This window comes from Ochotona princeps, chromosome 17 (assembly GCF_030435755.1).
Source record: "Ochotona princeps isolate mOchPri1 chromosome 17, mOchPri1.hap1, whole genome shotgun sequence".
In the NCBI taxonomy this organism is placed as follows: domain Eukaryota; kingdom Metazoa; phylum Chordata; class Mammalia; order Lagomorpha; family Ochotonidae; genus Ochotona; species Ochotona princeps.
In genome coordinates this window covers 14,704,211-14,719,298 of record NC_080848.1, presented here as the reverse complement: position 1 = coordinate 14,719,298, position 15,088 = coordinate 14,704,211, and the positions used below count along the sequence as shown (strand labels likewise).

General features: G+C 56.9%; 1 protein-coding gene across 2 annotated transcripts; it reads right to left on the bottom strand.

Moving 5' to 3' along the window:
- Positions 1 to 51: 51 nt before the first annotated feature.
- On the bottom strand, positions 52 to 3,726 carry SLC25A39 (solute carrier family 25 member 39). 2 transcript variants are annotated; one of them, XM_058675295.1, is made up of 12 exons: positions 3,635 to 3,726; positions 2,688 to 2,787; positions 2,496 to 2,555; positions 2,355 to 2,399; positions 2,074 to 2,183; positions 1,791 to 1,858; positions 1,559 to 1,683; positions 1,255 to 1,428; positions 964 to 1,073; positions 727 to 808; positions 565 to 645; positions 52 to 490 (listed from the first exon to the last, which is right to left on the bottom strand). In XM_058675295.1, the coding sequence occupies exons 2-12, from the start codon at positions 2,770 to 2,772 to the stop codon at positions 375 to 377; spliced, it is 1,056 nt and encodes a 351-aa protein (XP_058531278.1). In that variant the 5' UTR covers positions 2,773 to 2,787; positions 3,635 to 3,726; the 3' UTR covers positions 52 to 374. The 2 variants fall into 2 exon arrangements, with proteins under 2 accessions (XP_058531278.1, XP_058531277.1); XM_058675294.1 differs by lacking the exon at positions 3,635 to 3,726 and adding an exon at positions 3,311 to 3,443.
- Positions 3,727 to 15,088: the final 11,362 nt, after the last annotated feature.

The window sequence follows — 15,088 nt, the reverse complement described above, 5'->3', positions numbered from 1 at the left end:
ACCTTCCCTACCCCACCCCCCAACTCCTGGTCCCCAGTCACAGACACTGAGTGTGAGTTCATCATCTTTACACTTCAGGGGTTCACAGGGGCAAGGCTGGGCTGGGGCAGGGCTCCCTAGCTCCAAGAGGCAGCCCAGCACCGGAGAACACAAAGGCAAACATGGCAGGGGAGTGGATTTGGTCTTGAACTTGGGGTGAAGGGAAGGGATGATCTTTGGGGCAGGAGAAGGGCTGTGACTGACAAAGGCCTTGGAGGCCCAGAGGGGCAGCCTACCCTGGGGGCTCGTGTTGGGAGGACAGGGGAGCATGCCCTGCCCCACCCACCCCTGGGAGCTAAGAAAAGGCACTTGGCTAGCTGCCTCTTGCCCAGTCCTCAGGGGTGTTGAGGCCGGTCCTGGTTGAGCCTCTGGAAGAAGCTTTTGCCAAACTCGTAAGTGCTGATCATGATGGCGCAAGATGGGGCGGCCTTGATGATCCTGGGGAGGAAGCCTGCAGGGTAGGGAGGCTGGGTCAGGAGTCAGGGGTCAGGGGCTGGGCACTGCCCCTAACACCAGCCAACTCACCTGCAAAGAGGCCCCGGGTGCCAGACTCGGCCTGGATCTTCCGCAGCAGCAGCCACGTGGAGATGGTGTGCCGGGGCGACACTACAAGTGCAAGGCCACTCAGTTGGACACCTAAGGTCCCTGGTTGGCCCCCGGGCCGCCCCATGTCACCCGGCCCCTGACCTCGCATGGCTCCCACGGTTCCCAATGCCACCTGGCGTTGAGTCTTCACCACGTCGAAGGGGAGGGTCAGAGTGGCAGCTACCTGGGGATAGAGAGAGTGCCCAGCCCTGAGTCCCCCAGCCCAGCAGCCACAGACCCCCTCTAGGAGGGAAGAGGGCAGCACAGGATGGACCAGCAACTGGCAACCGGCCTGTGGCAACTGGGGCACCTCTCAGCCCCCTGGCCCAGCCAACTCACCATCCCCGAGACACCGCCAGCCACAAAGCTGATACCCACAGATGTCTGGTCCTTTGGCCGGAGACCGCTCAGCCAGTCCTTCAACAGCTCATAGTTGAACCAGTATAGGGCTGGGACGGGGAGGGACACCATCAGAGACAGGCAGGCCCAAGACGGGATTCCAGACCCCCTGACAATGACGCCCACTGTGCCAAGCTCAATGACAGGATCCCGGCAGGGCTCAGCTCCTGAAGGCCTGGCACACTCCTCCCAGCTAGACAGACCCCACCTGTGGTATGCCAGGCACCCTACCTGAGAAGGGCACGTCTCGAAGGGCTGTGGGTCCCCAGCCCAGCCACAGGGAGCGCCAGCCACCCTGAGCCACGGCAGAGCGCACACAGGTGCCCAGCTCCCGGTAAGACACGTGCCGCGCCTGCAGCTTGGTCCGCACCAGCTCAAGGGGGCTGAGCACAGTCACGGTGCCCACTGCAGGGAGGCAGGGATAGGCCCATCAGAAATGCAGCTGGGGCTGCCTCAGGGGACCAGGAAGGGCTCTCCACCCCTGGCTGGCAGACACTCGGGCACCCGTAGGGACAGAGGGACAGGCTGTGCTCACGGCGAGCCAGTGCGCCGGCCACCATGGGCACATAGAGGTCTGAAGTCAGGGTTCGGGTACACAGGAAAGCCTTGAGCTGGTCATAGGCGGTGAAGTAGATGGCAGTCGCTGGCACGGTCATCACCCTAGGTGTGGACACAGCTCAGCATCCCCCACAACCTTCCAAGAGCCCCTCCCCTCTCCTGCCCACACAGACAGCAAGGGCCAGCAGCCACGGCAGCCAGCTACTCACAGCGTGGCTGGGAGGCCGCTCCACAGCCTTCGGGTGCCCTCATGCCTCACAATCTTCACGAAGGCATCCTGGCAGAGCGGGCACAGCCCGGGACAGAAGGGTGGACCTGAGCCTGGCCGCTGCCCAGCTCCAACACACGCCATGTCCCTCATTCCCTCAAAGTGGATTCCTATTCGTGGGGACACCACTTCCCCTTGCTAAGCCGCCTCCCCCAACTTGCCCTGTACCTATGCAAGTGCCACCCCCCACCTGGATTGCTCAGAATGGCCTTGCCATCCCTCACCATGGTGCCAGTAAAACGGGTAGGATCCTGAAACCAGGTGGCACAGCGGGCGCCATTCGGGCACAAGTACAGCGGCTCCAGGACACCACTGCAGTACAGCAGGCACTTCCCTGCAGTCGGGAGCAAAGGGGACTCTGGGGAAGCGGTCCCCCATCCCTGGAGGGCCAGTGAAGCCCACCTGGAGTCCCCGCTTGGACCACTAAGGGTTGGCTAGCAGTTCGTGGAGGACACTCCCTCCCCAGGTGCACCACACACACACACACACACACACACACACTCACAGTTGGCATAGGAGAGGCTCCAGAGTCGTGAGGGAGGCGCCAGCCCTGAAACACAGGGGTCCCCCTGCCGCGTGAGGAGAGCCCCTCTGGTGAAGAGAGCCCCTGGCCTCCTTCCCCCACCGGGCAGGCGCAGGGCCTCACCTCCGGCCACCGAAGGGCGCTGCGCCTGCAGGCGGACCTTCACCACATCCAGTGGCGTCACTGCGGGAGGGACAGGTCCGAAGGCACCTCAGGACTCACCCTGCCCCTCCCCAGGGCCTAGGCCAGCGTGCCCCATCCCCTCCGTGCCCCCATCCCCTCCCGCTGCTCGGGTCCCACCTCCCCAGGTCTTACTGAAGAGGGAGGTGACCACAGCGCCAGCGCCGGAGGCCATCATCTGCTGAAGGGGGCTAATGCCCCCGGGGTCCTGCTCAGCCATCTTGCACCTTCAGTCCTAAGAAGGAAACTCGAGTTAGCAGAACTCCCACTCCCACGAGGGATCCTCCTGGGGGGGATGCACCTGATCCGCCCCTCGGGCCCCAGCACTGCAATTTCCTCAGCCACCCGCAGGGCAACCTTGTAAAACAGCTCCTGTCGGTGCCCTTGGCGCCACCGGGGAAACCGAGGCCCAAGGTCGCTCCAACGACGGCGTCGAAGGAGGCTGGAACGGTCGGCCCTTCGGTCCCCACAATACCGGCCAGTGCCATGTCCTGCGCCACGCCACGCGCGCCCAAGCCGTCTGGACTCCCGGGTCCCAAACACCTGCGCCCCGCGAGGCCGGAGTCGGCCAGCGAGGGCAAACGGCGAGCGGCGCTCCCGGGCCCGCAAGGGCCAGGCCCGGGGCCTCGGAAGCAAGCAGCCTTCGTGCTCGCGCCCACGACACGGGCCGGGACACCGGTTCCACGCGCCCGGGGCCGCAATCCCCTCCAAGCCGACTCGGTCGCCCTCCCTCCCGTTCCGGGCCCCGGCCCGCCCACCTAGCTCCAACCCGGCTCTCGTGCGGCGCGGCGGCCCGGGCCCGGCGGGCCCATAGCGGATCCGCGGCCGGTGCAGGCTCAGCGAACCCTCGCCAAGCGCCCGCGGCCGACCGGGAGGGCGGCGGAGCCGGCCCCGCCCCCTGCGGGCCGACCGACTGCGAACCCGGCGTACCGTCGGCCCCGCCCACGCTCCCCACCCCGCGCTCCCGGAAGCTTTCGGGGCGCGTTCTCTCGGCCCCACCGCTGCCACACCCCGAGGCTCCCGACGCTGGCAGAGCTTCCCCAGCGGCGTGGGTTGCGCGCCGTCCGCTCGGGTGTTCCCACCTTCCACTGCCTTCCCAAGCCATGAGCAGTGCGCTGGAAGTGCAGCGGCCGGGCCTCCAACCGGCGACTTCCGGCACCGAGGACCACCCCGTCCACCTTGCCTTTAACATTCGTTATTATTTGTCCTAACACAGAAAACCCACATGGGCGACGAGCTTTGCGTCTTTAAGAGAGTGGGCGGTGACCTTGACGTCACTACCTTCCCCGCCCTTTAGGTTCCCATTGGCCGTCGCCGGCGCTGGAGCCGCCCCGCCAGCCGGTTGCTGCCGGCTTCTGCACGTGGATGCCGAGAGGCCGACCGTTTGCCTTCCCTGGGAAAGAAGCCTAGGGGCTTCCCGGGGCCTTCCCTAGCCAGTCCGGAGTTCACCAGCGTGTCCGAGAGCGTCCGCGACCGCGAGAGCGTGGCTCACCCGAAAGGCCCTTTGCCACCTCAGAAGTTAGGGTCTGCCAGTGAGACCCCGGCGTCACGCCCACCCTGTCCGACTGACCCCTGCATCCGAAACCGGGCTCCACGTGCAGCCGCAGCACCCCTCCTCGGAGCCCGGGAAGCTTCACCGGCCGCCTGAGACTCAGTTTCCCCGTTTATAAACCGAGCCGCGGTGTCGCCGTCTAAGCTGTGACATGCTGAGGGCCCGAGCTGGCGGTCACCAGCCCCTGGGGGCTCCTGCAGCAAGCTGCCATGGTCATTATCGCTTGTTCCCCCACTCCTACATGCCTCCCCCCCAGATCTGGTCCATGGATAACAAAACTTCCACCCAGGGCAAAGGGCACGATCTTTCTGCTTGCCCGTCTGAAAATGAAGGCTCTTGCGGCACCTGCTCCCCCTGGCACAGACTCTGAGCTGCATCAGGGACCTGGGGTCGGGGGAGAGAGAGTGGCCCTGGCACAGGGAGGGCCCCTGGGCGGGGCAAGTCCTTTCCTTGCAGGGGTGTGGGTGTGTGTGTGAGAGCCTGGCAGCTGCAGGGTGGCTCTGAGGAGGTGGCCACTGACTCCGCTGAACACCAGTGGTCTCACGGTCAGCATGTGGCCATCGCAGACTCCTGGTACACGTGGGAAAACAGACACTCCTTTCAACTGTAATGTTTTTGATATTTTGAAGGGTAGACACAAGAAGAGAGACACACACTCCCATCCAATGATTTACCCTCCAAATGTCCACAACAGCTAGGGCTGAGCCAGGCTGTGGCCAACAGGCCTGTAGCTCCGATGGGTCTCTGGGATTGAGGGATGGGGGGCAATAGCCCCGCTCCTGAGCGTCGCCTGTCGCTTCCCCAGGATGTGTTGGCAGCAGCTAGGATAGGAAGCAGAGCTGGCGCCTGAACCCAGGCCCTCTGACACGGGATGTGGGCACTGTGAGCAGGACTGAGACCTCGTCTCCCCCGCCCCCGGGGTCTAGGAAGACAGGCATGGGGCAGAAGGAGGGATTCAGGGGAAAGAGGGGAGAGAACTCAGCAGTGTCTGTGAGCCTAGAGCAAGACTCCCAGGCCCAGGCTACTCTGTGGTCGGGGCGTGAGGATGAGAAGGGGGTCACAGAGGACAAGTGGGGCACCTGGCAGGAGCTCTGGGTGGTAGATGTTGCCTTCCCCAAGGGGGGGGTTTCCTGCTGTTGGACCTTGTCCCCTCTCGGGCAGTGGAGCAGCACGCTGCAGGCCCTGAGGATGCATGAAGCTGGAGGCAGGACCAGGCCAAAACCTGGAATCCATTCAGGTCCTCGAAGTGGGTGCAGTGCCCAAGAACTCGGGCCATCTTCCACTGCTTTCTCAGGCACATGAGCAGGGGGCTGGTCGGAAAGGGGAGCTGCCTGGACAGGAACTGGTGCTCATAAGGGATACCACGTAAGCTGCTGAACCTGTTTGTTGCACCACAATGCCAGAATGGAAGAATGAAATAGCGATGACCTTCCCAGCTGGGGAAGGGCCTCCCTGCCTCCTCCCTGCCCCTCAGAAGGCCAGCTGGAAGGTTCTGGACACCCAAGGGGGCCTGGCTGAGGTCTCCAGAGCAAGGGGCCTGGCTCAGACACCTAGGCAGGGGCATGTTGACCGGGTTTCCTTTGCAGCAGTCTGTAGGAGCAGCAAATCCCTCCAAGGGCCCTGCAAAGTGCGCGGCAGGATCCTGCAGCCCTAGGGAACCCCTCTTCAGGCAGAGGTCCCTGGCGGCTCCCTCAGGTCTGCCAGCGCCCCCTAGGGGGCGTTCTTGACACCGGCATGCCTGAGGATGGCAGGTGGCCCCGCGCTGTGTCCCTGGAGGGCAGTGGGATGAGGCAAGGACACCTGGGCCAGCACTCGTCTGTCTTTCCCCAAGTCACACGCACGAGAAACCAGCAAGCTGGCGCTGCTTCACCCACATTTGTTGGGAACAGTTGTAATCAAATTCCACCATGCAATACGGCTGAGAGGGTTTTGTTCCTATTAAAACTAACAAGTTTTGGGCCCGGTGGCGTGGCCTAGCAGCTAAAGTCCTCGCCTTGAACACGCTGAGATCCCATATGGGCACCGGTTCTAATCCTGGCAGCTCCACTTCCCATCAAGCTCCCTGCTTGTGGCCTGGGAAAGCAGTCGAGGACGGCCCAATGCATTGGGACCCTGCACCCGCGTGGGAGATCCGGAAGAGGTTCCTGGTTCCCGGCATCGGATCGGCGCGCACCAGCCGTTGCGGCTCACTTGGGGAGTGAATCATCGGACAGAAGATCTTCCTCTCTGTCTCTCCTCCTCTCTGTATATCTGACTTTGTAATAAAATAAATAAACCTTTAACAAAAAAAAAAACCTCAAAGTTTTAAATAAGATTATCTTGAGAATTTATTTGAAAGGCAGAATGAGAGAGAGAGAGATCCTATATCCGCTGGTTCACTCCCCGCCATTGCAGCTGGGGCCATGCCAAGCAGATGCCAGGAACCTGGGATTCCATCTGGGTCCCCACACTGGTACAGGGGGGCCCAATGACTTGAACCACCTTCAGCTGCTTTTCTCAGGTGCATTAGCAGGGGGCTGAATCATCAGAGAGCAGCGGGACCTTGAACTGGCTCGTGAACTGGCACTTATATGTATGAGATGCCAGTGTTGAAGGTGATGGCTTAACTCAAAGCACCACAACACAGGCATCTACAATTCAATTTTTAAAAAGATTCATTAATTTTTATTGGAAAGGCAGATATACAGAAAGGAGGAGAGACAGAAAGGAAGATCTTCCATCCAATGGTTCACTCCCCAAGCGGCTGCAATGACTGGAGCTGAGCCAATCCGAAACCAAGAAGCCAGGAACTTCTTCCATGTGTCCCACACGGGTGCAGGATCCCAAAGCATTGGGCCATCCTCGACTGCTTTCCCAGGCCACAAGCAGGGAGCTGGATGGGAAGCAGGGTTGTCAGGATTAGAACCGGTGCCCATATGGGATCCCAGCACTTGCAAAGGGGGGATTTAGCCATGGAGCCATCATGCCAGGCCCTACAGTTCAAACTTTATATATATATGTATATGTGTGTGTGTATATATATGTATATATATATGTATGTATATATATGTATATATCTGTATGTATGTATATATATATACATATTTAATATATATATATACATATTTAATTTTCCCAGCTGTAAGCAAGTGCCCTGGTTGCCTTGTAGCTAGGCAAGTGTTACACTGCTGGGGGAAAAGCAGCTAGTGGTTAATGCAAAATTTGTGTTAACTGTATCAGTATGCTAGCATAGTTGCCTATTTTATTTTTTTAAAAAGATATTAGGGGCAAATGCTGGCACAGCAGCAGACAGGATCAGGGGACCCAACCCACATATGAGCATAAATGGGCCCTTTGCAGGTGGGCAAGGCCTCAGACTGGCATGCCACACTGCCAGAAGATTGGGCTTGGGGTCCCATGTGCTTGAGCACATAGAAGTTGTTGGTTGCTCGGGGAAGGGAATATGGGCATATGTGAGATGGAGGACTGCTGGAGAATGGTACAGGTGAGGAGTGACTCCTGGGGAACTTCTGCTCAACAGGCTACCATACTTGCAGGTAAAGGAGGCAGCCGAGGCCAGGTGGTTTGGAGGAGGGACCTGGAGGACCTTTCTGGGTCAGATCAATGCACCTGTTCACAGGGGAGACCGTACCTGGGCTAGTTGGTACTGACCACCACCCACCAGAGCTGGGGGCCTGCCTGGCAAAGTTAAACCACAGTGCCTGCAAGTGTTGGGGCAGGGGGTGGGCCTGGACACTAACTGACATCCAAGAGAACTGGGTCTGAGTGCAGGCTCTGTGGGCGATTTGTGTACTTAGCCCTATGGAACTCAATACCCACTGGTTTGCTCGTGAGCTAGGGGTGACGATGGGCTGAACTAGGCATGACCACAGCACTCACCAAAACTCATGGAAACTAAGGTTGGAACAGGCCAAACTGCTCCAGGCTACAGCATCATCCATGGGCGCACCCAGAAATTGAGTGTGAGGCAGGCTGGGCCACAACATCCACCAGCACACATAAAGGCCGAGACTGGAGGGCCAGACTATACTGGGTAGGGGCCTGGCACTACTGACATGTGTGAGCTCCAGGCCTGAATCTGGTAGAGGAATTTGGAGAACTCCCCTCCTAGGCCGTAGCTTCCACTGGTGAGTACGAGAGTCAGGGCTGGGTGTAGGCAGGCGTGAGGGGTGGACCAGGCAGGACCAGGCCAAACCATAGCATATACTGGCATATACAGGAGCCAGGAAGGGGTATGGGACATGTCAGGCCAGGCTATCACACCCACCATTTTGCCTGAGAGCCAGGGATGGGGGCAGGCCGGGCGGGACCAGGCTGTAGCACCCAATGGCAAGGACCGAGGGTGTTTAGGCCATGCCTGGCTGGGTCAGAACAGCCATTGGCATTTACAAATTCTGTGGCTGGAGTGGGTCTGGCAGGGGAGCTAAGGGCATGTGACTACTGAGTTCCTGTTCCCACTGGTGAACATGAGAGCAGGAAAGGGGGTGGGGCTGGGCTGAAAATGGCTATGACATTCATCAGCATGTGTGGGCTAGGCCTGGGCATGTGCCAGGCTGGGATAAGGTCCAAAATTCACTGGCACTCGCGAGAGCAGTGAGTGTGGGACAGACTGAGTTAGGTTGCAGCACCTGCTGATCTACATGAGAGGCCAGGTCTGGGGACGGGCCAGGCTGTAGCACCCAGCAATGCAAGCCAGAGAAGGTGTGGGTTGATCTTACAAGGCTGTAGTACCCACTGGTGAAGATCAAGACTGGAGGTGGGCCAAGTTAGATCGAGCCAAACACCCACGTGTGTGCAAGACCCACAACTGGGAGTTGGTCTGATAGGGGAGCTTATTAAGACACAGCCCTGGGGCTCGGCAGCGTGGCCTAGTGGCTAAGGTCCTCGCCTTGATCCCATATGGTTGCTGGTTCTTATCCCGGCAGCTCCACTTCCTCTCTATCTCTCATCCTCTCAGTATATCTGACTTTGTAGTAAAAATAAAATAAATCTTAAAAAAAAAAAAAAAGACACAGCCCTGCCTAGTGAGTATGAGAACCAAGGCTGAGGGCAGGCCATGCCAGGCTACAGTACCCAGTCAGCATACACATGGGTCAGGTCTGTGGGCAGGCCAGGCTGGCCTAGTCTGCAACACCCATTGGCAGGTGTGGGAATCAAGATGAGGTTCAGGCCAGGCCAGGTTGGGATGCAACACTTGTCAGTTCACATTAGGGACAGAACTGGTGGTTGGCTGGGCTGGGCTAGGCTGCAGCACCCACCAGCATGAGCTGGGACTGGGGGCAGGCCAAGTGGAGTTAGCCTAAGCACCTGCTGGCAAATGCTGAGGTAAAATGGGCCATGCTAGACTGGGCCATAGCATCCACCAGCATGTTGGACCCCCAAGCCAGGAGCAAACCTGGTGAGGTTGGCTAAGATGATATCAAGTGGACATTCCCATCCCTGGGTACTAATGTAAGTTTGGCAGCTGGAGCAGACTCCTCCCCGTCCCTCCTCCCCCCACTCAGGTACAGGAGAAAATGGGGAAAAAATTAGAAGCATTTGCCCAACACACCTTCCCCTATGCCTTGACCCTCCCCACCTTATTTGATGGTCCTCCTGGGCCTGCATTCTTGTCAACCATGGAAACAACAGCAAAAATTTAAAAAAGATAATAAAAAAAGATTTGTTTATTTTACTTGAAAGGCAGAGTTACACAGAGAGAAAGAGAGATATCTTCTACCCACTGGGTCACTCCCCAGATGGTTGCATTGGCCAGAGGCCAGAGCTGGGCCAGTCCAAAGCTAGGAGCTTCCTCCTGGTCTCCCACATGGGATGCCAGTATGGCAGATGGTGTTTTTATCCCCTACCTCACAATGACAGTCCAGCATAACAGATTTCTAAGAACGCTTTGTGTAGGAAAATTGGATCATGTCAGAATTTTACTCCTGACTGTAAAAGGAGAGCTACAAAGCATCCATTACCAGAAGCAGATTTGGGGTTGGTTTTTGGTAAGAGCCCCATAAAGGAACATGGTTCACCAAACCCCACCCAGTCCCACACAGCCACATCCCTGCCAGACACCAGATGGTGGCTGCAATGGCTGACCAGCTTGGCCAGACCCTGTTCAACCCCTGTGTCAAAAGAGGAAGGAGCTGTGCCAAAAGAGGATGGAGCCTTTCTGTCTTGTTCTTCTGAACTGTTCTGAGGGCTTGCTGCTATAACCCATTGCAGGCAAATACTAAACCTCACTGCTCACAATCGTACTGCGGGAGGCAATGAGACAGGGTCATGTGGGAGGGTTCCTGGGATGGGCTGGAGTCAACCTCAGGTTCCCCTCCCCCGCGCCTTCAGCCCTCTGATCTCAGAAAGGCTGCTGGCCATGCCTGACTCACCCTCTCATTGTAAAATGGATCTAACAATGGTCCTGACCTCAAAGATGAAAGCAGAGGGGTAGGTGCTTGGCCTGGTGTCTGAGATGCCCCTGACCCCAGCCTCCTGCCAGCATGTTGCCCAGAAGGCAGCAGGTGACCACTCAAGGTCTTGGGTCTTGGCCACTCATGAGGGAGAGCTGCATGGAGTTCCTGGCTGCAGGCATCTGAAGAATGACCCAGCAATACTGCTCCTCCCTGCCCCCACCCCGTCCTGTCCCAGCTACAGCAGCTGACTCCTGGACCTGCCCGTCAGTCAGCCTGCCCCAGGAGGTGGTTTCCTCCCCTCGGCCTGGGCAGGTTGCTGCAGAGCCAGGTCACAAGCTTGACCACAGGAGTGCCTTTGATGTCCTCAGTGGAGTTTCCCAGCGTTCTGTGTGCCAGTTTACAGGATTGCTTCACACCCAGCATCCCATCTGGGCCTCATGTGACTGCGTATGGTGGTGGAAGGTGGGTTGGCACCCAAGCTAAGGGGTGCCCATTCTTTAAAGCACAGAAAAGGAAATGACAGTTTCCTGAGAAACAATGTACCTGGCTTTTAAAAAAAGCAGATCTATCTATCTATCTATCTATCTATCTATCTATCTATCTATCATCTACCTATCTAATTATGTATTTCTTTGAAAGGCAGAGTGACTGAGAGAATGAGAGAGAGATCTCCCATCATCACCTAGTTCACTCCCCGGTTAGCTGCTGCAGGGTTGGGCCAGACCAAGAGCAGAGGCCAAGACCTCCATCTGGATCTCCATGTGGACAGCAGGGGCCCAGGTACTTGGGCCACCTCATGCCTTGCCAGGCATGTGGGCAGGAAGCTGGGTCAGAAGCGGAGGAGCTGGGACTCCTGGCTCTCAGATGTGGCATGCCAGCAGGGCTGCCCCATGAGTTTTTCTTCTGTAATTATCCTATGGCACCAGTGTCAGCCAATGGGAGAGCCCCTGGTGTGGCCAGAGGCCGCGGCAGCTACTGGGCAATTTGTTCCCCAGGAAGGTCAGTACTGCCAACTCTAATCTCACCCAAACCACCAACCCAGCACATGCCTCAAGGCAGCCCTCTGGCTTCCCTTCACTAGTTTTCCTCCTGTGTGTGTTTGCTTATTGAACCCTCAGGGCAGTTTATATATTGTGGTCACTGTGTACACCGCAAATACTTCGACCCTGCCTGTCTCGTGTGGGGTTGTTAAAGTCGTGGAAAAGCTATGGCTCAATCTTGCCTTAGTGGTTTCTGCTGTTGTTTCCTTTTCCCTTGCTTCAGACATTGTCAATACATCCTTCCTGCTCTGGTTCTATTCCTGCTGAGCCTCAGCAGGGCTGGGTCCCTGATAGCCACCCTGGATTGAGCTGCCAGGAATGCCAGCAGATGCAGTCCAGAGCTTGGCTGGGGAGGCCCTTGGGCTCTATTCCACCCCACAGGAGGCCACAGCTTCCCCGCAGCAGGCACATGCATCCCTAGGAGCTTGAGTCACCAGATAAAATACAGAATACCCAATTATACTTGAACGTCAAGTGAAAGACAGATTTGGAGGGACAAACGTTTAGCTTAGTGGTTTAAACACCAGCATCCCACATCAGATAAACCTGGGTTTGAATCTCAGCTTGGTTACTGAACCCAGCATTCCTGCTAATGTAACCCTGGGAGGCAGCAGGAGGGACAGGGTGCCGGCCACTGCTGTGGGAGTCCTGGATGGAGTTCCCAGCTGCAGGCCCAGGTCGCCGCAGGCATCTGAGGAGTGAGCAGCAGGTGGGTGCTCTCTGTTTCTGTGTGCCTTGCAAATAAATATATTTTTCAAGTGAAAAATTTTTTAGCAAAAACATTATCCTTGGAGCAGAATTTCCCTGTGGGCTACACAGTGAGCAAAGCAAGGTTTGCATAAGGCAGAGGCCTTCTGTCACAGCCGCCAGAAGGGCTCCCAGAGAGGCAGAAACAGGGATGGGGCCAAGGGAGGTGGTTTTTGTTTTTTGTTTTTTGTTTTTTTTTTTTTTTGTCCAGTATGGCAGACACAAGGGGAAAGAATCCCAGCTTGGTGGTGGGGAGAAGGGCACAAAGGTGTGGTGGGGTGGAAGGGCCAAGGGAGTCTTTTAAGAACAATGTTAGGGAAGGGAAAAAAAAGAACAGCAGGGCCTGGCGCGGTAGCCCAGCGACTTAAGTCCTCAGCTTTAGTCACTGTGGCTACTTGGGGAGTGAACCAGCAGATGAAAGATCTTTCTGTCTCTCCTTCTCTCCATAAATATGACCTGCCTTCCCAATAAAAATAAATCTTAAAAAAAAAAAAATGGGGGCCTGGCATGGTAGCCTAGTGGCCAAAGTCCTTGCCTTGAACGCACCAGGATCCCATATACATACCAGTTCTAATTCTGGCACCCCACTTCCCATCCAGTTCCCTGCTATGGCCTAGGAAAGCAGCTGAGGCTAGCCCAAAGCCTTGGGACCCTGCACATGGGAGACCCCAAGGAGGCTCCTGGCTTCCTGGCTTCAAATTGGTTCAGCTCCAGCCATTGTGGCCACTTGAGAATGGTGGAGATAAAACTCATCCTAGGATGAGGATTACAATCGAAACAAAAAGCCATTAGAAGGGTGGCCTTCCTTCCTTCCTCAAAAAAAAAAAAAAAAAATTTTTTTTTAAATTGAAAAGGCAAATTTACAGAGTAGGAGAAACAGAGTTTCCATTTGCTGGTTTTCTTCTCAAATGGCAGTAATGACCAGAGCTGAGCCAATATGAAACCAGATGTCAGTAGCTTCTTCCAGGTCTCCCACACAGGTGCAGCGTCCCAAGGCTTTGGGCCGTCCTATACTGCTTTCCCAGGCCACGAGCAGGGAGCTGGATCAGAAGTAGAGCAGCCAGGATATGAACCAGCACCTGGTGCTTATCACCGGAGGATTAGCCTATGGAGCCACTGCCATGGCCCCTGGTCACTTCTTTTATCCTCATGATAACTGCAAACTTTGAAGGGTGGAATCGCTGCCCACTTGTTATTCTCATGACACAACCAGAAACTCGGGAGTGAGTTCTAAAGGCAGCTTCGCAGCGCAGCATCTTGTACACTTCTGATAGGGTCCTGACTCTGCCCATCTGTGAGCCCGGTGCCCTGTCACATAAAAGGCCCTTATAGTATCTGACATACTTGCATGTTTCAACTGTTCATCCTGTGAAGTTCAGCCGAAACAGTGCATCTTGTTATTTGCTAAATCCTGGCAATCCTGGAAGGCAGGGGCTGCAGAGCGGACACAAACACAGCTGCCTGCCCTGCCCCCACCTCCTCCTGCCCCTTCCTGCCTGAGTCAGCTCGTGGTGAGCCATTGTTGCCACAGTTCCCGAGGCGCCTGCCCTGGTCACCAGGTGCTGGACGGCTGTGGCTGGGCTGGCCAAGGAAGCATAAGGGGTTGGGTGAGTCACACGGATGGAGAGGCCCTGGTTTGGGAGAGATCTGAGCCCATGGCTGGAGCCAGCGTGCCCAGGCACCACCCTTCTTACACTTCCGGAAGTCAGGAGGATAGGGGCTCAGACCCAGTGGCCAGGCTAGGAGCAGGGTTTGAAAGGAGGGTCCTGAGGTGGAATGGGAACTTTTTGCTACTCTACAGCAGGCCCCAGAACCCAAGACCAGACTGGCATTCAGGGCCCTACACTGCCCAACCCTGCTTTTATTATTGGGGCTAAAGTGCCCTTGAGGGTCATGGGCACAGGGCCCACCTTGGAGTCAGGCTGAAGGCCAGGACATCCAGGGAAGAGGATGAGGCTGCATCCTAGGCAGAGGTGCCTCATGGGCTGCAGAAAGCATCAGGTGGCGGGTAGGCAGCACTGGCTTGGCTGGGCACCACAGACACTGGGGAGCAGAGGTGGGGATGTGAGAAAACAGATCTCTGGGGATTTCAGGCAGTGTTTAATGTCCTTGTAAGCATGTCTGAAAGGGACAGAGGTCAGGGAAGTTCCTGCCAGGTGGGACTGGGTGAGGATCTCACAGGTCTGGCGGGGGGGGGGGGGGCGGCGCTGGAAGCCTTGGGGAGGGGGCACATTGTCCTGATCTCCTGGTGACAAATGTCTCTCTGACCGCAGACATGTACCCGTGTTGTCTTCCAATTCCCGATGGGATGTTCCATCCGGGAAAAGCAAGGGCGGTGGAACAGCCCCCGGAGTTGGAGGCTCCCAGTATGCCGGGAAGATCAGGCCAAACATAGCAGGTGTGGGCCTGACCTGCAGGCCGAGGTGCCACAAGCTCCCTGCCACCACAGGGCAAGCTTCAGCTCTTGGTAAACCAATTGCACATTTCCTACCCCAGCAATCACAGTGAGCTCATGGCTTAGACCTTGCGATTGCTCAGCCTCACCGCTGCTCTTGCTAAATTCCCAGCCTTGCACAGTGACGCCTTAGGGCACCGAGCACCTTTGGCCTCTACCACCGATGCTCACCCATGCACGCATGCACGCACGCTGCTCTTCTATGTTCTGGGAAAAGCCTGCTCTTTGCCATTTTTCCTATGGAATGTTTTTAATCTTTGCTAAACCCAAAACGGCTGCTTCTAAAAACTTTCACGTACACAGCCCCAGGTCTTTTTCAAATTTTTCTCATTACTGGGAAATGAGGT

What these genes read in the sequence shown, in the direction of transcription:
- SLC25A39 (XM_058675295.1), bottom strand. Translation starts at nt 2,772, where the DNA reads ATGGCTGAGCAGGACCCCGGGGGCATTAGCCCCCTTCAGCAGATGATG. An exon ending in TCGAGACGTGCCCTTCTCAG is followed by an intron (nt 1,074 to 1,254) that starts GTAGGGTGCCTG and finishes TCCCCGTCCCAG; the next exon opens with CCCTATACTGGTTCAACTAT. An exon ending in CTGGCGGTGTCTCGGGGATG is followed by an intron (nt 809 to 963) that starts GTGAGTTGGCTG and finishes CTCTATCCCCAG; the next exon opens with GTAGCTGCCACTCTGACCCT.